A 22,212-nucleotide genomic window follows, 5' to 3' on the forward strand; every position below is an offset into this window, starting at 1 on the left:
ATCTCAGCTTTGTGAGTAGCTCGGGCATTGAGCCACTGGGGCCTTGCTCCAATGTGAATTGCTCTATTCCCCAGTTCTTTCTCAGACGTTGAAGGGATGGATGTTTCTTCTTGCTAGGCTGGGTGAAGGGATTCAAATTCCCAGCCTATGTTTGTTCAACAGCTTTCCACCAGAGTGCTTCAATGAATGGGACTCAGAGTGGTCCCAACTTAATGTCGCCATTCTCCAATGTATGGCTTTCTTCTCCAGGTCATCACAGTCAACAGCTGCTGTCAAAGTGACCAATTAAATTCTGAACTGGGAGAAAGTAACATCTCAGAAGAGGAGTGTGGCAGGAACTGGCTTACAGTCTCCAAATTTAGCCAGATGAGTATGTGCCCTTGGAGGCAGTCTTCTATCCTGAAACCCTGGCAGGGTCTACTCTTTACACCACTGGTTTTCTGCTACTTTGTTTATGGTGCTGGGGTCCAAACACAAGGCTTCAGTATGCTAGGCATGTGTTCTACCATTGAGCTACATCTCAACTCTGCTCTTTCAGGCTAAGATGAAGGGTGGAGAATATGGTAATGCCCCCTAGGGGAAGTAGGAGGTGTAACATCTATGTGTGTGTCGGTCCATCCTGGGGCTTGACTTCAGGGCCTGGACACTGGTCCTGAGCTTTTCTGCTCTACCACTTGAGCCAGAGCTCCACTTTCAGCTTTTGGGTAATTAATTGAAGATAAGAATCTCATAGATTTTCCTTCCCTGGGCTGGCTTTGAACGGGGATCCTTACATCTCAGCCTTCTGACTAGCTAGGCTTACAGGCCTGAGCTACCATCATCTTGTGTATATTTGTTAGTTTTATAGAGGGGCAAAGTTCATTTGTTTAAAATAATAGCCATTAGGATTTAAGAAATAAGAAAAGAAAAACACCTAAGATTTATATGGTCTCATTCCAACAGACTTTCTCTAGGTAGTGTCCATGTAGTCTTATTTATGGGAAGGGGAATTTGTCTAATTTTATGACCTTTGAAGGTTCATGTGACACTGATAAGAAACCATAGAGGTTGGAGATTTGACTTGTCATTGCTTATTTAAAACTTTCCACATGGAGTTGTTCTATGAAGAAATGTTCCTTGAGAATCCAAATCTGGTCAACCAGCTAGGAACTAAAGCAATGAACCTGTCATAGAATGTGAGCTAATACAAGAAGAGGGCAGGTTATGGACAAAATGACAGCAATGATCAGAATTTTATAATATTTACTTTTTAGATAAAGGGGTTTTACTGTTATTTGAATTACTATTTTTTATTTTTTTAAATTTTTTTTGGGGGTCCGGTCGTGGGGCTTGACCTCTGGGCCTGGGCACTGTCCCTCAGCTCTTCAGCTCAAGGCTAGTGCTCTACCACTTGAGCCACAGCACCACTTCTGTTTTTTTCTTTTTGCTTATGTGGTGCTGAGGAATCGAACCCAGGGCCTCATGCATGCAAGGCAAGCGCTCTACCACTGAGCCACTTTCCCAGCCCCTGAATTACTATTTTTTTTAAAAGAAGGACTATATGATCAAGGAGTCACAAAGATTGAAAATTAGTAAGTAGTTAGGTAATTCTTAAGTAACAGGTTTAAACAGTAATGATAGCTGGGAGCCAGTAGCTCATGCCTATAATCCTAGCTACTCAGGAAGCTGAGAAATGAGGATCACGGTTCGAAATCAGCCCGGCAAGGAAGTCTGTGAGACTCTTATTTCCAATTAATCACCAAAAAGTTGGAGCTGGAACTGTGCTTCAAGCGATAGAGCTCCAGCCTTAAGTCCAAGAGCTTAGGATAGCATCCAGGCCCTGAGTTCAAGCCCAGTAATGACAATAATGATCCTCTTTATCCTTTTAAAGAAATGAGTGAAAATTGAATCTTTCTAATAGCATTCTTTTCTGTCTGTCTTTTATTGTTTTGTCTATTAAGATGTTTGGTGTAGTTACTAAGGAAGGATTTCAAACAATTTATAACTTAAAATTGAACATGTTAAATAAAGTATGGGCTATAGCATGCAGGAGAAGGTGAATATAAAAATTCTAGTAAAGACATCACTTTATAAAAGGAAATATTAAAGATCACTTAATTTTTGACTTTGATGGAGAAGTATAAGTTATTACAAATCTAAAAGTAACTAGAAGAATAGAATTAAAGCATATAGCTTTGAATCACCTGAGAAAGACGAGCAAAGGAAACACAGGAAAGTGTTCTAGAAAAGCAAGAAACAGCTGACTTCATTGAAGTGTTTACTTTTTCTGATTTTTCTCTTTGGAAAATATGGTTTGGGTGTAACCCATGTTCATGTATTTTCTGATTTTTTTCTTCCTTTTGTTTGTAAAATTAAGGTTTAGAACCTTATATATATCAGAAAATGAAGACCAACGAAATCGAGCAGCATGCAGAACAAATTAGCGATTATCTAAGGCAGTCTCAAGAGGTAAAAATATTTTGGCAGTTTTCACATAAAGCATTTTTGTACATGACACTGAACTTACGTTTCTTTGGCCTTCATGTCCCTTAATATCCTCATGAGATTCACTAGTAACAAGAAAGAGAATTCCTTGGGAAAAACCCTAGAGTAATGCCCGGAATTTACTCGCTCTTTAAAAATGTTAAATAAATAGGAAATAGAATGAAGTAGATGCCTGGCAATGCGACTTGCCTATTCATAATCACTAGTGAAGATCTTCTCTCCATGATGGGATAGAAGGATCTTAATTCCATCTTTTAGGCCCTTCACCGACTTTGTATATTAGGTCTTCAGAAAAATCTTTCCTATGTTACATATTCTTTTCCATGTGCCCATCAAAGTGATTTCATTCTGCCAAAGTCCGTCATGTATTGGGTTATTCGGATAGCATGCTAACTTTATGCGTCTTTGTGGCTTAGATTTAGTTTGTTGGGAGACAGTAGGAGCTGGAGGAAGGGGAGGGTGGGTGTTTCACATTCGTATAGCTGGCACTGGGGAGGCTGCTTTGGGAGCACGTGTAATGCCTTTTTTCTTTTCTTTTTGGCTCAGAATCTGTCTGAAAACTCCTCATTGAACTCCTGGAGCAGCAACCTCAGGAGGACCCTTCTGTGAGTATTTTTGTATGAGTCTGGCTCCCTCAGGAGGCTAAGGCCTGAGGAACCTGGTTTGAAGCCAGCCCCAGGAGGAAAGGCTGAAAGACGATATCTTCAAGTCATCTGCCAAAAGCCACAAAGTGTAGCTGTGGCTCAAGTGGTAGAGGGCCAGACTTGGACGAAAAAGCTAAGGAACAGTGTCTAGACTCTGAGTGCCGAAACAAAAATAAAATGAACTTTGGGTTTAATTATTTTTGTTCTGATTAGGAAGAAAGGTCCACTTTACACACACACACTCACACACACACACACACACACTACTCACAAGAATGAAAAAAAGTGTTCTCTAAGTTTTTCAGTTTCTGGCAACAAGATCTTAACTGAGTCCCTTTAAAAAATACTATAATGAAACTCATAAATGAAGAGCAAATTAAATATTTCCCTTTCTATTGTCAAACACACACACATATACACACACAGAGAATAACAATTTCCATTGCAAGCAGGTAAGATTGAAAACTTGCATTAAAGGGTAAAACTAAGATTGTTTGAATGAGACCCTTTTGTCTAAATATTTGATATTAAATAAAGAGATGCTTGGGTATCAGTACCTCATGCTAGTACTACTAGCTACTCTGGAAACTGAGGCTGAGGATTATGATTAGGATTAGGATTATGAGGATTATGATTTGAAGCCAGCCTGGACAGGAAAGTCCTAGAGCCTCTTTATCTTTAATAAACTACCAAAAGAGCCAGAAGTGAGCTGTTGCTCTAGTGGTAGATGCTAGCCTTGAGCAATAAAAAAAGCTTGGGGACAGTGCCCAGGACCTTCAGTTCAAGCCAGGGGGCTGGCGAAAAACAAAGTTAAAAAAGAATAAAGTCTATGTTGCTTTAAAAAATTCTGAAAAGGCCCGAGGATCTGATTATTATTATGCCCCCTCCTCCTCCTTCCCCCCTTCCCTTCCCCTCTCTTCCCTTCCCTTCCTTTCTTCCTTCCTTCCTTCCCTCCCTCCTTCCCTCCCTCCCTCCCTCCCTCCTTCCTTCCTTCCTTCCTTCCTTCCCTCCTCCCCCCTTCTTTCTTTGTCCATTCTTTTTGGCATTTCCACTATCTCAGTTGTCAATTTGGTAACTCTGAAAAGAACTAGGACAGAGAGAGAAGGTGGTTTGGAGGTACAATGAATTTATGGAAAGCTCACCTGGCCGTAGAGTTGAGTATTGACCTGGGATTTTATCTATTCAGAGAAATAAAAGTTGAAAACAAAACTAAGATGATTCTATTGTACTTTTACTTCTATGTGTTCAAGAGGAAAGGGTTTGCTATGTTGCCTAGACTAGTCTTGAACCTCCTAGGTCTAACTAGTCTGCCTATCTCGGCTTCCCCTCGAGCTGGGACTACAGGTGTACACCACTGCTCCCTCACTCCCCATGGAAGATTCCATTTTGTTTATAGTGTTTTCTGGAGTTTTCTAGCACACCATCAAATTGTCCACATAGCCACAAGGGGCATAATTCCACGCCATTGACTCTACAGATGAACTAGTCGGTGCGTAGCAGGTAGAAGGTGTTTCTCAATTTGTGGTCATCAGCTTTGTTGGAGACAGCCTTTCTCAGAAGCTGCCCTCCCAGCTGCCCGGCAAGCCTGACTCTAGCCTGAGAGGCCTCATGGCTTTCTTCTCCCAAAGGTTCAGTAGTTTACGTTCATGCAGAGTGGTCGGCTATTGCAGCATGAAATTAAACAATAATTGTAATTGTACTTTCTTCCCTAAGGACCTTAAACACTGGAGATAGTCATTGAATGCATTTATTCCGACTTGCCCATGGCTGCGTGAACAGGGCAAGTTACAATTTAAAGAGAGCTAATCCTGGCTTTTGCACATTTAGGGGCCACGTGGGCTAATGAAACTGATTTGTTGGCTTGTCCGGAGACATTCATGCACTCATTTGTAGGCATCTCCTTTGCATAGTTCAGTAAGCCCTTAGTCTAATTGATCCAAAACAGCACAAATACAGTTAAATCTTATACATGTTATGTGATCACATAGCTAATTAAAGAAAAAAAAAGAAAAAGAAAAACCCATCTGCTTCTCAGTTAGCTCAGGGTATATACAGCAAGTGACTTAAGTGTTTGGTTTTCGATGAACATAATTGTAAGCCTATACATTTCTCTACAGATGAGAGTATGAATATGATGTAACAGGTACTTTAGTTTATTATTTGGTTATTGTTTGGTGATATTGGGTAGCTATGGATACATACTATTGTTTCTGTCCCAAGCATTTCTTTTGTTTGCTCATTGAAAGATTTCTCTAAGTACTTTCCCTTCTTTTCTCCCCCAAGCAGGAGGCAAAGTTCAAGTGGAATTGACAGTAAGTTTTTATTTCTACACTTTTATTTTTATTTTCCTCATATTAAGGGTGGGGTACACCGGTCCGCTGAGTCTTGTGTAGTTTTTGAATTTATGGTTTTTGTACCCAGTAGAAAATTTATTAGAAAAATAGGATTGACTGTCTTTTCTCAGATAAATCAAGACTGTGCGGGTTGATACATTTTGAAATATTTGTTTTTGACTGGTTTTCCCATTTTTTTCTTTATGAATGGGGGTGAGCCTGTCCAACTTACTTCTCCTATCTGACAGTTTTTATTGTTACTTTGTGTGTGTGTGTGTGTGGTGCTGGGATTGAATTTAGGACTTCCTGTTTTCTTAGCACTTCCTCTCTATGTCTTAAGACCTTTCTTTTGCTGTTAGTTTGTTTTTCAGATAGGGTCTCATGCTTTGGTTGGAGCTAGTATTGGACCATGATCTGCTTCCCTCCACCTTCTGAGTATCTGGGTTTACAAGCATGTGCTACCATGTCTGGACACTGTCATTAAAAATACTATTATTCATTAAGAGCCAGTCATGATATTGTTTGTAGAAGGCATCTCTTGTATAGTTTCAATGGGACTATACCCCAAATGCCAACTAGAAACAAGCTCTGCAGCCAGAGGCTTTATTCATTTGATTATAGGCCATTTGAGAATAGGCCAGTGCTGAGCATAGAGTAGGTACTGGGATTGATTAATCACATCGTCCAGGTCCTTAGGTGATAAAGCATTCAGATGCCCACAGACGGTGAATATTCCACTGTTTGTCTATAAAGCTCCTACCTCTGTAGAACTAGTGTATTCCATAAACTTCACTATTCATCTTTGCTTAGAAAACAGAATTGTGACCATAGTGTTTTGTTTTTAATTTTTATTTATTTATGTTTTAGCTTAGACTGTTTCTCTACAATTTGAGCCACAGCTCCACTTCTGGCTGTGTGTGTGTGTGTGTGTGTGTGTGTGTGTAATTAGAGATAAGAGTTTCACAGACTTTCCTACCCAGGCTGGCTTCTTCAGACTGTGACCCTCAGATCTCAGCTTTCTAAATAGCTAGCTAGGAGTTCAGATGTGAGCCACCCGTGTCTGGATAGTCCTCTGTCCTTTTAATCTAGTACTTTGTGTTTACTTTTCTCTAAGGCTAGAATTTCACCTGCTTTGCCTCTCATGACCCATAGTGGGTGCTGAAAGCACACATTTGATTGCTGACAGAATTTGCTGATCTTAACTCTTTTTTTGCCATGAATCCTCAAAGAATGCTTGTCCCTTTGCTTACCCAGTAATAAAAAGGCGGGGGGGGGGAAGGTGTGTGTAATCCAGCTCGTTTCTAGGGAGAAAGCAGTTATTATTGTGAGATTAAAGTTTCTCCAATTTAATGTTGATTTTTTTTTAATAGAGTGGCAAAACTGTTGCAAAGGCATTCTCTGGAGTCTTGTAATTTAGATCTGGAGCAGATGGAAGAGAATGAGTTAAAGTTAGAGGAGTTTTTCCCCAGCACACGTGTGCAGCCTCACACAATCCTCCTTGCTAAATTACCCATTCCCCCTTTGTTTCTAGTATCTAATCTTAAAGCATTTCCATCATTTTGTTGTTATTTCAGGACCATGAGGTAATGCTGATAACATGGCATTAATAACACCTTTCTGTTGGTGCAGCATTTGGGCAGGGAACAGGGAGAATGGAGCTTCCGGAGTGTCATGAACTGTGATAGGCAGAGAGGAACTTCTGGTCCTCGGCGGTGTAATTGGTTCAGAGGAAATCTGTCTTGGAGGCTAATATTACCTGTCTGTCTTCAATTCCCTCTATAAATGTGTTTGGAGATATTACACTGATGATTAGAAGCTGTCAGGTCACCACGCGCAATCATGTGGTTAGAAGATATTAGGAAAGCCCGCCCCTCCCCCACCTTCTTTTTGAACACCAAGAAGTCGTTCTGATTAACCTGGTCAATAATAACTTTGAAAGCAATATCTTTATAGGGGTGTATTTATCTCTAGCCAACTAATTAAAATGCCAATCTTTCCTGTAATTTCAGGCATCTCAGCCTTCTTAAAAAGCCCCCAAGAGCCTCACCGCCATTATTCAGGTAGGAAGCATGTTTGCATACGGGTCAACTGAGCTAAATGTCTGAATTTGGAAACAGAAACACGGATCAATTCGATATTAATGATATCACTTCACACTTGGAGAGTCATTTACTCGGATAGGAAAGGACATCTAGATCTGGGTGGTAAAGCAAGTTGTCAGAATTTAAGAAAATTCAGATCTGAGTGTTATGATTCACACTGAGGAGGCTGAGACAGGAGGATTTCAAGCTTGAGGCTAAGTAGCCTGGACTACACAGCAAAACCTTGCTTCAAAAACAAGGCAAGAAAGCAAGCAAACAAGAGAGAAGGAAGGAAGGAGGGAAGGAAGGACGGAAGGAAGGAAGGAAGGAAGGAAGGAAGGAAGGAAGGAAGGAAGGAAGGAAGGAAGGAAGGAGAGACAGTTTGGATTAAAAGATAGTTATTTCAGCTCTGTACATCACCTTCATAATAACAATTAAAAAAATAAAAATTAAATTAAAAAAAGATAGTTATTTCAGGCCTTTGCTGGATGTCCTACTGGTAAAGATCTCCTAATCTGTTGGCCATATTTCTAGTTTAGTACCTGTGTTCTTTACTGTGCAGAAACTTTTTATTTTGATATATTCCCATTTGTCAAGTCTCTCTCCTATTTCCTTGGCACTGGTTTCAAAAAGTTCCTGCCTATGCCTATAAGTTCTAATGTTTCTCCTGCTCTATCCTGCAGTAGTTTCCAAAGTTTCAGGTCTGACATTGATTCACTTTGAGTTGATATTGGTGCATGGTGACAGAGATAAATTTTAGTGTTCTACTAGTTTTCCTACTACCAATTATTGAAGAGGTTATTTTTTTCCACATACAACACCTCAACAATAACAATAAAATTATATTTAAAAATACTCATTTCAGCCGGGCACCGGTGGCTCATGCCTATAATCCTAGCTACTCAGGAGACTGAACTCTGAGGAGCGTGTTTCAAATCCAGCCTGGGCAGGAAAGTCCATGAAACTCTTACCTCCAATTAAATATCAAATAGCCAGAAGTAGAGCTGTGTTTCAAAGTGGTAGAGCACTAGCCTTGAGCACAAAAGCCCAGGGACAGCACCTAGGCCACAAATTCAAGCCCCAGGACTGGCATAAAAAGAAATTAAACCAATGTTTATTTCACAAAGTTCCAAATGTTGAAGAAGATAACCCTGGGCTCTAAAAATTCCTTACAAGCTCGAAGCCAGCCCCAAACCAGAACCTTAATGTTTTGCACTTGAGAGAAGACAGACTTGAACTAGTTCTTAATGGAGAGCTTCGCATCTTCCCAGGATGCACAGGGAACGTGACCTCTGGGCAGATGCTAACACCACAGAACAAGTTCAACCAAGCTTGTCTGACAGAGCTGTTATTAAACAAAGATGTCAAGGGTCTCGGCTCTCAGAAGCAACATCGCTTTACAGCGCTTCCATTGTCTTTTTTCTTTTCTTCCAAGTGGGAGCAATTGTACTGCCCTTCCTGAGGACCAGTCTGCCAGAGGGCTAGTTGAGAATTCAAGAGAACACACTCTGAAATGCAAAACAACGTAACAACCAACGGGACTTGTGCCACTGGGCGGTTTCTTGGGGGTCATTGCTCTCAGCTTTGGCGGGGATAATACACAAATCCTTTACACAAGGTCTTTCAGCCCCACAGTAATCTGTTATTTTGACTCCAGCTGTCAACTTTAAAAAGTCTCTGGCGAGGAATAGTGTAACTCCTATCGACTCTGAGCTGTTCGGCGAGGGCTCTTAATGGCAAAATGCAGATAACTTGCTTCTAATTAAACTTCGTCTTCAGTTCTCTCTGGAGGGGGGGGGGGGAAAGAAGGTGAACTGAGAAAAACCAACAGCAGGTGTCCTCGTAGTCTACGGTGGATTGTACTTGCTGGTAAAAAGGAACACCAGAGTGAAGACCATGGATTATAAAACCATTTAAAAGGAAGTTCCACATATATTTGAGTTACATGCCAGCTGGGAGGGTCAGTCTTGTTGTGGACCATGTTGGGAAAATCTTATAGAAAAATGTTCCTAAGACTTTGAGACATGATTTATAGCTTTAGAATGTACATAATTTTATTTTTTTGGGGGGGTGGTCAGTCATGGAGCTTGAAGTCAGGGCCTGGTGCTGTCCCTGAGCTCTTTTTGCTCAAGGTGAGCTCTCTACCACTTTGAGCCACAGCCCCACTTCTGGTTTTCTGGTGATTAATTGGAGATAAGAGTCTCATGGCTTTTCCTGTCCAGGCTGGCTTTGAACTGGGATCCTCAGATCTCAGCCTCCTGAGTAGCTAGGATGACAGATGTAAGCCATCAGTGCCCACCAATAATATATTTTAGTAAAGGCAAAAATAAAAGTGTTTGAAATGAGGTATTATGGTATTGTATGAACATGTACAATGGAGGTTTCCTATAAATTTAATCCATTGATGAGGACTTAAAACAGCAAATCTGCTCTTGTTTGCAGCCATCGAGAGGAATAATTTAATGAGGCTCTCTCAGACCATACCGTTCACACCAATCCAGCTGTTCGGTGAGTAGTATTACTACGTTCTGGAGTCTGAGCTGAGGATGAGAGGTAACATCTGATTGTCGAGGTGAGAACACAGTGCAGGTGCATTGTTTCACTTGAACATTTCCTTTTGTCCATGGCTGTAGCTTAGGGAAATTCACTTCCAAACACCAACATTCTGTAGTCAGGATTTAGGGTCAGAGTCTGACACTGTGGGGGTAACATCTACCAGTGCGTAGCAGTGGAAGAAAGTAAGGTGGTTGCACCTGGAATTTATTGACGGAAGGCCAGAAGTGCATAGGAAAAAAAAAGATGAAGTCGTTGAACTTCTTTGTGTGTGAACCAGTACCAGGGCTTGACTTTAGGGCCTCATACTCTTGCTCAGCTTTTCCATTCAAGGCTAGCCTCTACACTTGAACCTTACCTCCACTTCTGTCTTTTTGTTTTTGCTGCTTAATCAGAGATAAAGGTCTTATGGAGTCTTCGGTCTAGGCTAGCTTTGAATCTTGATTTTCCTATCTCAGACTCTTGAGTAGCTAAGATGATAGATGTGAACCGCCGGTGCCCAGCTATATACATAGGTTTTCATTTGTCTGTTTTACTTCACACCCATTGACTGCTCTTATCCCAGAGGACAAATGCCATTTTTCAGGGCTGGAATAGGAAAGCATCAGCCGCTCCTCTTAAGCCAAGGCTAGCAGGGACTCTGTGTAGCATGAGAAATCAGGAGCAAATGGACAATGGAAGGCTCCTCCTGTTACCTTTGAACTCAGTTCTCAGCCTGCTCACAGGGAGAGACCAGGCTGGACTCTGATTGCTAATGCCTTCTCCCCTACTTGGTTGCATGGCTGCTTTTTCAAATCAGTAGCTCTGCTGTAAATCCTCTAGGGATTAGGTCTCCAAAAAGATCTTCAGTGGTGTTTCTCTGGGCACTAAGAATTAATAGTTGGAAATATGTTATGAAGCATTCTCTAAATGTGTTTATTGGTAAGGAATTAGCTACAATGAGAGGGAATGTGGTTACAACAAACAAAACAATAAACATTTGAAGCCAAGATAGAAGAAAATGAGACATAGCCATGATGAAACTCTGTTTAGATGATGTTTCTTCTGATAGGGACAGAATTAACATTGTACTTACTGCCTGGTAAGAACTGCTCCTTGTTAGATAGCTTTGGAGCAGGGTACTACCCCCCCCCCCCCAACTCCAAGTTCCCATGAAGCACAGAAGCACAGATGCACAGAGTTCACAAACAGATATACAGTATATTTTTAATATTAATATATCATAGGAAAGTGAATGAGAAAAACATACCTAATAAGTCTCCTCAGAAGGATGATAATAACTATAAATGAAATGGCCTTGTTAGAAATATTTGCCTTAACAAAAGAAGCATACTCAGACTTACATACTGTTTTTTGTTTTTGTTTTTTGTCTATTTAGAGTCCACAACAGTAAGTATACTTTAGGTTGATTTTTTTTCAGTACTGAGGGTTGAACTCAGCGCCTTGAACTTGCTCTACCTTTAAGCCATACCCTCAGCCCTCTTTGCTTTAATGTTTTTCTTTATAAATTAAGATATTTATTTATTATTTTTGCCTAGTCGGCCTAGATCATAGTCTTATGTTTTGCATGTAGCTAGGATGACAGGTGTGAATTGTCATGCCCAGCTTATTAGTTGAGCTGGTGGCTTGTTAATTATTTGCCTATGAGGGTCTGGAGCTATGAATTCTCTTCAACTCCACTTCCTGAGTAGCTGGGATTGCAGATGTGGCCCACTGAATTCTTTTTTTTTTTTTTTTTTGGGTCCGGTCGTGGGGCCTGAACTCTGGGCCTGGGCACTGTCCCTCAGCTCTTCAGCTCAAGGCTAGTGCTCTACCACTTGAGCCACAGCGCCACTTCTGGCTTTTTTTCTTTTTGCTTATGTGGTGCTGAGGAATCAAACCCAGGGCCTCAGGCATGCAAGGCAAGCGCTCTACCACTGAGCCACCTTCCCAGCCTATGGCCCACTGAATTCTTGCACATGTTTAATGTGTTGTCCCTTCCTCCCCTCCCTGCTTTTACTAGATAATAAGTAAACACAGTCCCTAACTCTGCTAAGTCCTCTTTTCTGATGGAGCTGATTGTGAATTGATGGTAAGGGCACCACCCACACTCAGGCTCCTGGGATCTCATTGGACACCTGGTCGTCACCTCTCTTTGCAGCAGGGGAAGAGGTGACGCTCTACAAGCTGGAGGAGAGTTCCCCTCTGAACCTGGGTAAGAGCATGTCCTCTTGGTCGCAGTACGGGAGAGCTGCGATGATCCAGGTGTTGTCCCAAGAGGAGCTGGGCGGCGGCCTCCGCAAAGCCATGAGAGTCATCAGCACCTGGTCTGAGGATGACGTGCTCAAGCCAGGCCAGGTGTTCATCGTGAAGTCCTTTCTCCCCGAGGTGGTGCAGACATGGCACGAGATCTTCCGGGACAGCACTGTGCTTCATCTGTGCCTCCGGGTGAGTTTCAGGTGCAGAGACCGAGAGCCCAGGCGGACAGGCTGCAGACAGCTCTGGTTATGTCCCCGTCCCAAACCATTACCTTCAACCAGAAAGGAGCCTGCTCGTTTTCGGAAGGAGTGAGTTCTGTTATTTGTACTTTGGAAGGCTTTCGATTCAGGCGGTGGTGAAAACTAAATAATGTTAAAATTTACGTACTGAGTAGTTTCTGGGAATTCTGTGATCATTATTTAGTGTGTGTATCTTACACACACACACATATATATATAACCATAAGTACACAACATACATATTTACATATGGCCTATATACTTATTAGATGTTTATATTATTCATGTATAACGTATGTCTAATATATGTAACATGCACAACACATGCAGCATACATTACATATATGCGTGTGATTAATTATATATAATTATATATACATATGTACACACAACACAAATTTATATATAATGCTTCCTATTTTGTAGGAAATTCAACAACAAAGAGCTGCTCAAAAACTAATCTATACCTTCAACCAGGTGAAACCACAAACCATTCCTTACACACCAAGGTAAGAGAATCATGGCATTGGAGGCCTTTCTTTTAAGGAGAATTTATGTTACCATCCTCTCACCCCATTAGTCCTGAGAAATGTTGGACACACTGGAAATTCCTGTGCCCTTAGTTTTGGAGTTTTCCTTCCATAGTTATATAAACTGGTGAAAAGAGAATGAGGTGTTGCAGAGATGCATTAGAGGAATTCAGGCAGATGCTCTGATGGCCGTCCCCACCATCATTGCAATTATGCAAAACAGGCAGATCCGGGGCGGCACCGCTCCTGAATCAGGAGCATCAAGGTAGAAAAGTCTCTCTACCTCAGACAGAATTTCTTCCCCACCCTCAGCCACTTAAAGGAATTGGGAAGTTCATAAGAATAAACTCTTACCATGTCCCACTTGTTTCCACACACGTTTATCCATCCTGATCATAACTGGGTGCTAAGAATGGACAGCGAAGCTTTATTGGTTCCTTTACAAGGAACTTTGTTGAGCACAGCAAGCAAAGGTGGGGCTAGCACTAGTAAAAATCGGGATGCTTTTCAACATGAAGGCAGGTGGGACACATAGAGGAAAAAACCAACACCAAACCAAAACCCCAAACCCTACCTCCCAGTTCTTGTATTCCTTGTCAGAGAGGGCAAGGTCATGTCCACGAGGCTCTGTTAGAGCAGAGTTGGGAGAACCGTTCTGATGGGTGAGTCCCACCACTGCTGCCGTGTGTGAGGCCAACCATGTCTTTTCCATCACAGGTTCTTGGAAGTTTTCTTAATCTACTGCCATACGGCCAACCAGTGGTTAACTATTGAGAAATACATGACAGGAGCATTCCAGAAGTACAACAACAACAATGGAGATGAAATTGTCCCTAGCAACACCCTGGAGGAGCTGATGTTAGCTTTCTCTCACTGGACCTATGAGTACACTCGAGGGGAGCTGCTGGTTTTAGACCTGCAAGGTGATTGATGGATGTGCAAAACTGAACTCCACAGGCATGGGACAAAGTGCCAGCTGATCTTGCAGTAACTCCAGTGGGCCATGTGATGGGGACTGTTTACTTGGTTCTGTGTGTGTGTGTGTGTGTGTGTGTGTGCGTGCGTGCGCGCACACCTGTTCTGGTACTAAGGCTTGCACTCAATGCCTAGGTGTGGCCACTTAGCTTTTTCACTCAAGACTGGCCCTCTACCTCTTAAGCTGCAGCTCTACTTCAAGCTTTTTGGTGGTTGATTAGAGCTAGGAGTCTCATAGACTTTCCTGTCTGGGCTGGCTTTGAACTGCGACCCCCAGATTTCAGCTTTCTGAGTAGCTAGGATGACAGATGTGAACCGTGGGTGGCCGGATCTCTAGCTTTGTCCAGCGCTGACCATGAGCATCTTATAGGCTGACTCCTACGTAGAGTGGGGGGGGGGGAAATATAGGCAGCTGACTCAAAATGTAAAGGTATCTAAAATACTGAATTATTCTTCAAAAGTAAAGGTATCTGAGTGGTGGAATTCCATGGAGAATGATTTTTATTTTGTATGAACATTTTCCAGCTTTATGGCTTTGACCAGCCTATCACGTAAGCGTGCATGTTTTGACACACAGGAAAGTTTAAATTCTGGTTATTTTATTTCCCCCCCAGGACTTTGAGTGTATTGCCTTAACAGTGTATAATTGAGCTTGTTCTCTTTGCTGGGTCCCTGGATGTGACAGCTCGAGAGAGTACACCGTCAGTCCGAGAGAGAGAGGATGGATGCAGTGGCTTCTAATTTAGCGGAAGCCTTTGATCTGCACATCTCTCCAGCATGGACCCCTCACGCGCGACTCCTAATCCCACAGAACACATGCAGTTCCTCCAGCAGGCTTTCCTTGTGGGGATGGCACATAATATGTATTAAGGTCAAAGTGTAGTCCTTGGGCTCACTGACTGGGGCTTTGGTTTTAAATAAGGGATTTAGCCGAGGAACTTTCCTAGAAGTTATCTCATTTAATCCCAGAAGCAGCCCCTCCAGGTAGGTATTATGGGGAATTTAGGCCCAGAAAGTTTAAATAACTTGCCCATGGTTGTACAGCTACTTAAAGGGAAGCCTGATATAAAGGGGGTGTAGATGGACGCTGAGCTGACCAGCCCTGTTCTTTTCTTTTCAATGTACAGACTTAATGCTTTAAGGGCATCATGCCTAGAGAATATCATCACCTCATGATGCATTTAAACAAGCTAGACCTTTTTTTTTTTCCCACCCCTTGTCATCTCTGATTCTCCCAGCTTTTCATTTCTGAGATTCTAAACTGAAAGCCAAGCTTGGAGGCTGAGAAATGTCCAGATAAATATACAATCTCGAGGCAAGATGACCAATAGCCAGGAAGACTGCAAAGTCACTTTGAAATTTGTGTCCCGTGCTCCAGAAATGAATATATACTTTCAAAACTACATAGACGTATTCTTTCCTTTGAGACTTCTGCTGTTCTCAAAGTTGGATTGTCTTTCTAAACCCTCAAACACAATATGGTAGGAAGTAATCTAAACAACATTAAAATGACCAAAACCATTCTGCTTTTGAAACCAGCACGTGCAGGGTGAATAGAAACTTAGGATGTGGATGTGCAGGCCTTGGACCTCTGTTTTTGTAGCTCAAGTTGAGGAGGCTGATTGTTTTCCTCTGAACTCCACAGCTTGTGTTTTGAGTTTTGGGTGGAGATGTTTAAAAAAACAAGGAGAGAGACAACAAACAAACAACAACAACCACAAAACAACCAAAGAAAAACTTTAAGGATTTAATGATGACTCTTTAGTGTGTTTTGTATTCCACTTGAATAGGTTTTTGTTTAATGATGTTTATGTTTGGGGATTTTTATGTCTCTTAGTAATCCAAAGTGACATTAAACAGAACAAATACTGTGTTGATAGTCTTGGGGGAAAAAGGGAATTAACTTTATTCTTTTCCTTAGTAATTACGTGAATTACAGAAATAGGCCACTCCAAATAAGCTATGTCAAAACATTGACCTTCAAAGAAAGGAAGAGTGGACTTCATGGAATGGGTGTGGCAGCTTTTGAGGTAGTTATCCAAGACTTTAGGCTAATTGGTTAGACCTGAATTTATGGGCCAACAGGAATCCTATAATAGTAATAATAAACAGCCCTACTGCTACTACTGGCTAACATTTACTAAGTACTTATTTTGTGTGGGGCACTTGGCTAAAGGCTTATGTGTATTACCATATTTAATCCAAACCAGGGTGGAAAGGAAAAAAAATGGGAAAACTAGAATGCTTTTTTAAAACCTCTTCATGGCTTTTGGTTCAGTTTTATATTCTATTTAATTTCCTTTTATTTCTGAGTTTTGGAGAGATGACGGCTGCATTCTGCCTGGTAGCTGGGGATGGGGGGGGGTTGGGTTTGAGGGGCTTGTAGCAGCCCTCAGGGGGAGCTTTTGAGTTGTGGTCCTGGGGTCTGACTCCTGGCTTCACCATATATGAATCCCATTTTCATCATTGGTTCTTGGGAAACGAATATACACCTAAGTTGTTAAGGAGCTGAAATAAGACATGTCCTTGGCACATGGTAAGTCCTCCATAATGGTTAATTCTTGCTGTTACTGCTGCTCTAAGTGACTCTGTGTGTGTGTGTGTGTGTGTGTGTGTGTGTGTGTGTGTGCGTGTACATGCGATGCAGGTGAGGGCCTGAGCACTATGTCTTAGCTTTTTTGTTCAAGGCTGGCACTCTACCACTTGAGCCACAGCTCTACTTCCAGTTGTTTTTAAAATTTTTTTTGATGGTTAATTGGAGGTAAGGGTCTCACGGGGCTTTCCTGTCCTGGCTGGCTTTGAACCGCCATCCTCTGATCTCTGACATTTGAGTAGCTAGGATTACATGTGTGATCCACCAACACCGACCCTCTGAGTGACTCTTTAAAACAGAGGTGACTCTGAGGGTAGGCAGCCCACCCTTAGCAGTGTGGTGACTGTGGTATCGAAGGGAGAACCCAACTTTCGTCTCTATTCCTACTGCTTGGAGGGGTAGAAGGAGTTGGACACGACTGAGCATGTTTTCTCCCAGTTCCTGGGCTTTTGAGTTTGTCCTCCTCTCTCTTCCAAGAGTGGGCCGGTCATTCACCCAGACCCTCCCACGCCAGGCCAGGAAGCTGAACTTGAAAGAGAGGTGCAGCTGATTTCCCATCACTTGTAATTACACTGATGTTTTCCGCCTTTTTCCACTTAGAAATCCTACATGTGAGTCTGAATCTCCATCACTGAACTTGGAATCTACACTCATTCCCAGCAATGGAAATGAAAAACAATTGTATTTCATATTACAGTGATGGTTAGCCTTTTGTTTTGCTTTTATTTTTTTAAGCTTATTATATACTTTTTTTCTTTTTACCCAAAGCTTTTAGAGATACAGTATTAATATTTTTCCAACAAAGCAATTTCCAGATTAACTCAGCACCCACACCATCATCATTGAACTGCAGTGCCACAAAGGAGAGAACTTTCCTGCACAGATGCAGAAATTGATGATTCAAAACTGGTTAAAATCAGAGAACAAATTTATGCATTTTCTTCTATTACCTTGACATTGGCATATGCTTTTCAGAAATCAGTGGAGAGATATCATTGGAGGTTTTAGGGTTAAGATGTATCACTTTCCCCATGATTTCCAATTATCAAGATGCTGTGTATATATGAAGGGCAGTGAAGACAGTGTGCCTACTGGACAGCTCTTCTTTTTATCTTTTTCCTTTCCTTTCCTTTCTTCCTTTTCCCTCCCTCCCTCCCCCTCCCTTCTTCCCTCCCTCCCTGTCTTCCTCCCTTTCTCTCTCTCCTTCCTTCCTTCTTTCCTTCCTTTCTCTCTCTCTTTCTCTTCCCTCCCTCCCCCTCTTTCTTTCTCCCCCTCTTTCTTTCTTTCTTTCTTTCTTTCTTTCTTTCTTTCTTTCTTTCTTTCTTTCTTTCTTTCTCTCTTTCTTTATTTCTTTCTCTCTCTCCCTTCCTTCCTTCCTTCCTTCCTTCCTTCCTTCCTTCCTTCCTTCCTTCCTTCCTTCCTTCCTTCCTTCCTTCCTTCTTTCTTTCTTTCTTTCTTTCTCTCTTTCTTTATTTCTTTCTCTCTCTCCTTCCTTCCTTCCTTCCTTCCTTCCTTCCTTCCTTCCTTCCTTCCTTCCTTCCTCAGGGCCTAGGCATTGTCCCTGAGTTTCTTTTGCTCAAGGCTCTACCACTTGAGCCACAGCTCCACTTTTGGCTATTTTAGTAGTTTGTTGGAAATCGGATCAGAGTCTCATCGACTTTACAGCCCTGGCTGGCTTCAAACTGCGATCCTCAGATCTCAGCCTCCTGAGCAGCTAGGATGGCAGGCGTGAGCCACTGGCTCCCAGCCAATAGGGCGGCTCCAGTGTAGCCAGCAGAAACAGGTAAGGAGTGGTGGGGCTGCCTGAGTGGTAAAGGGGCTGTGTCCTGAGGACTTGCCCTTTCCCTTTTCTCTCCACACGTTGGAAGGCCCCCAAAAGGGTGTTTAGTCGTTAAGCTTTGAGCTGTTAGATTGGATTTGTGGGTACTTGTGCCTCTGTGTGTGTGTGTGTGTGTGTGTGTGTGTGTGTCATTGAATCCTCTCAGTATTCCTATGAGATAAGGCTTTTTGTGTCATCCCTCCCGAGGATGAGTTTGGGTTTCATGGAGATTAAGGAAGGCATTCAGGCTCCATGCTAGGAAGTCATAGAGTTGCGAGTGGATCCCTTCTGACTTCAGTGTCTCTGAGAAGCCATTTGATTTAGGCAGGAACTGGTATGATTTGGACAGATTCTTCTTGACAGAACTTCCTTTTTTCCCAACTGGGATTACCTCTTCAGACACAGCAGCGCGTTCCTAGCTCAATTTTACACCACCAAAATGATACCAGTGTCAAATTCGCATCATGGCTGTAAACTTTCGGCTTAATGTTTGCTAAGTCTGGGCCTCATCCATGGGGACGATGGAGGGCTTCTGATCTCTCTGCTGTGGTGGTACTTGAGATGGTTTTGCTTGTCTGTTCTTATTTACTCCATGGTTGGAAAAGCAGGGCTTCCCTCCGCTGTTCCTTCTCATCTCTGTGATGAGGAAAGTGGAAGAGTCCCACCCTGCTTCCGGCTATGATTGGCTTTGAAGAGAGCCAGGGCAGAGCAACACTTGCTCATTTTGCACACTTCCCGTATGCTTATGTTTTAGCTTTGATTTCTCTTTCCCTCTTCAAAATCCATGTAAAGTGGCCTAGCCAGAGGTTCTTAAAAGGCTCCTACATAGGACATAGAGGATCCGTGAACTTCATTGAAAAAAATTAAACCTTGCTAAGCGAGTATCTAAAAATTCATCATTTCCATCAATTGTGATGTAGGCTAGTGATCCACAGTGATATAGCATTGCTGTGATGATTTGCAATGCAAAGTGTATATAATATATAGAATATGATATATATAATATATAAATATATATAATTTTATAATTTTAATTATATAATATAGACTATTATGTAACTGTAAGTATATACAATAGTCTATATTGATATAAATTATATATTATATAGTAATATATAGCTGTATATGTGTATATATATAGATAAATATTTTTAACACTGTACCTTACAACATTGACAGATAGCTCTAAATATTGTTACAAGTTGGATATTACTGTAGATTCTATTACTTAGTACATTGATAAAGAAGCATGTGTATGTATTGTAACATAGTCATTTCAATATTTAGTTTATCTTCTAATATTTTGAATTTAAATCATGCATATTGAAACATTAATTAGAGGGTTTCTTGTCTTTACCAACTGATTCAGAAGGTAATAGAAAAGAAGGCCCATTGAAAAGTCGAACACTCTAATCCTAAGCTCAGACTACATTATTTCCCTAAGGAGATCAGCTTTAATGGGAAAAGGCTACCCAAATTACTTTTACTTGAGAAATGTTGAACGTAGCAGAGAAGATACCAAACACAGCAAAACACTTAACAAAAAATTCTCTTCTGAAACGGTGACTTTTGGCTGGGTGCTGGTGGCTAGTGTGCTGGTGGTAGCCACTCAGGAGGTTGAGATAGTGAAGAATTGTGGTTGGAAGCCAGCTCAGGGCAGAAAAGTCTGGGAGATGTTAATCTCCAATTAACCACCAAAAAGCTGGAAGTGGAGCTGCGGCTCAAGTGTTTGAGGGCCAGCCTTGAGTAAAAAAGCCAAGGTAGAGTGCACAAAGCCCCGAGTTCAAGCCCTAAGTACCAGCACAAAACGAAACAACCCTCCCAAAAAACCTCTCCCCCCCCAACAAATGGAACTATATAACAATGCGATGAAGTCTGCCTAAGTTTTGAATATGTACCCACAAAAGTTAATTTCTTTGAGGCAAAACGAACCAGTGCAGAATGGGTGCAACTGCTTCTTGAACGGATTTGAAACATCACAGCCGTTGGAAACACACCTCCTGATCGCTTGCATTTGTATTTGGTAACAGGGATTCACTTTGAGTGTTGACCCCTGGGTGGGTACAGCTTAACTTTTCAATTGCATCTCTGTCATCTTTCCAGGCTTTGGTGTCATCTTTTAAAAAGCAAATTTTATTGAAGACACTTAAATTCAAAAAAGTGCCCACCCTGTCAGCACACATCTCAAAGAATTTCACAGCTGGGTGTGTAGGTGGGACCCCCTTGGAGATCAAAACCTTGGTGTCATTTTTATTCTCCTGTTTATAAGTGCTAGATATATATATGTAGCATTTGATGTGTCTCTTTGATGGGGCAGAGACGTTACCTGCCAAGCCTCACAGCGCCATGTACCTTGCTGGGCCTTGATGGAGCCCATCTGAGGAGACCCTGAGCCAGTGGGAGGAACCCAGCTTTAATCCTGTCGAGGCCACCTACGGTCTAAGCAAACTGACAAATTATTCCATCGCTTTGAACATCAATGTACTCATTGATGTAAATGAGGATGGAATGTGAAATAAGGACATACGGATAATATTTCCTTTTCTTTTATGATTGCTGAGAATCAGAGAAAATAAAATTAGAAATTCTGTGTATACCGAATGGTAAATGAGAGGCAGATGCCCCGGTGGGTAACTGTGAACGCACCACTAAAACATTCATTTGTGGCCAGGAAGTTGGTTATAACAGAGGGGCTAGTGGAGCATGGTGCTGTAACTCAACTTTTCCACTGTTCCTGGATAATTTTTATGGTACATCAGATTCACATGGGGCTTCATTTGCGACAGAGTAAATATAATAACCTTAAAAAAAAGAAACTAGAGTTTGATGATTGTTTTCTTGAATTTCTAAGAAAATAAGGTCCCTATTTGCTAAATGACTTTTGTTTCTTCTTTTGAGGTGTTGGAGAAAACTTGACAGACCCATCTGTTATAAAACCTGGAGACAAACAGTGAGTTATGAATGATCACTTGGACAATTTTTTTTGAAAAAAGTTTATTTTAGCTGTGACATAAAACTATAAAAATTATACATGATTAATGGGGTACCATGTGTCATTTTGATAGATATAAACATTGTGTAATGCTTAAATGGTTCATGACCTTTTTTTTTCTTTCCTTTTTAAGCAGTAAAAATGAGTTAGAGAACATTGTCAACAAAACTCAGTGTTAGTTTCTTGGTACATTTTTTTTTTGGGTGTTGGTGCCAGGGCTTGAATTTAGGGCCTGAGAGCTGTCCCTTAGCATTTTTGTTCAGGGCTGGAGCTCCATAGCTCTAACTTCTGAATTTTTGCTGGTTAATTGGAGATGAGACTTTTGGACTTTCCTGTGTGGGCTGGCTGGCCTTGAAATATTCCTTCACAGCGGAGATTACAGGCATGAGCCACCATTCCCTGGCTACCAATGCACGATTGTAAAATCATTTTATTAACATACATGCTTTGTTTTATTGTAAAGGTGATGTACAGAGGGGTTCCAGTTACACAGTCAGGTCATGAATACATTTCTTTTGGACTAGTGTCTCCTCCTCCCTCCCTTCCTCCCATTTTAATATACATGCTCTTTGCCTAGCTCCTATAATTTGTTTTGCATATAGATTTAAAACCTTAGGATATTCTTTTTTTTATTGTGAGAGTACCGTACAGAGGAGTTACAATTACATGGGCAAGATAACGAGTACATTTCTTATCAAGCATTGTAGCCTCCTCCTTTGTTTCCCCTTCCC

The 22,212-nt window shown here is 41.5% G+C and overlaps 1 protein-coding gene across 1 annotated transcript in view; it reads left to right on the forward strand.

Annotated features, from left to right (window-relative positions):
• The window catches only part of Trpm6 (transient receptor potential cation channel, subfamily M, member 6), a 106,295-nt gene that overhangs the window by 72,256 nt on the left and 11,827 nt on the right, over positions 1 to 22,212 (forward strand). The window contains exons 23-32 of the mRNA XM_013018395.1: positions 250 to 370; positions 2,357 to 2,448; positions 3,031 to 3,089; positions 5,415 to 5,440; positions 7,471 to 7,521; positions 9,985 to 10,050; positions 12,236 to 12,522; positions 12,999 to 13,081; positions 13,820 to 14,025; positions 21,388 to 21,439. Of these exons, the coding sequence (XP_012873849.1) occupies positions 250 to 370; positions 2,357 to 2,448; positions 3,031 to 3,089; positions 5,415 to 5,440; positions 7,471 to 7,521; positions 9,985 to 10,050; positions 12,236 to 12,522; positions 12,999 to 13,081; positions 13,820 to 14,025; positions 21,388 to 21,439 (1,043 nt within the window). The remainder of the gene's footprint in view (positions 1 to 249; positions 371 to 2,356; positions 2,449 to 3,030; positions 3,090 to 5,414; positions 5,441 to 7,470; positions 7,522 to 9,984; positions 10,051 to 12,235; positions 12,523 to 12,998; positions 13,082 to 13,819; positions 14,026 to 21,387; positions 21,440 to 22,212) is intronic.

This window comes from Dipodomys ordii, unplaced genomic scaffold (genome assembly GCF_000151885.1).
Source record: "Dipodomys ordii isolate 6190 unplaced genomic scaffold, Dord_2.0 Scaffold40, whole genome shotgun sequence".
NCBI classification, from domain to species: Eukaryota; Metazoa; Chordata; class Mammalia; order Rodentia; family Heteromyidae; genus Dipodomys; species Dipodomys ordii.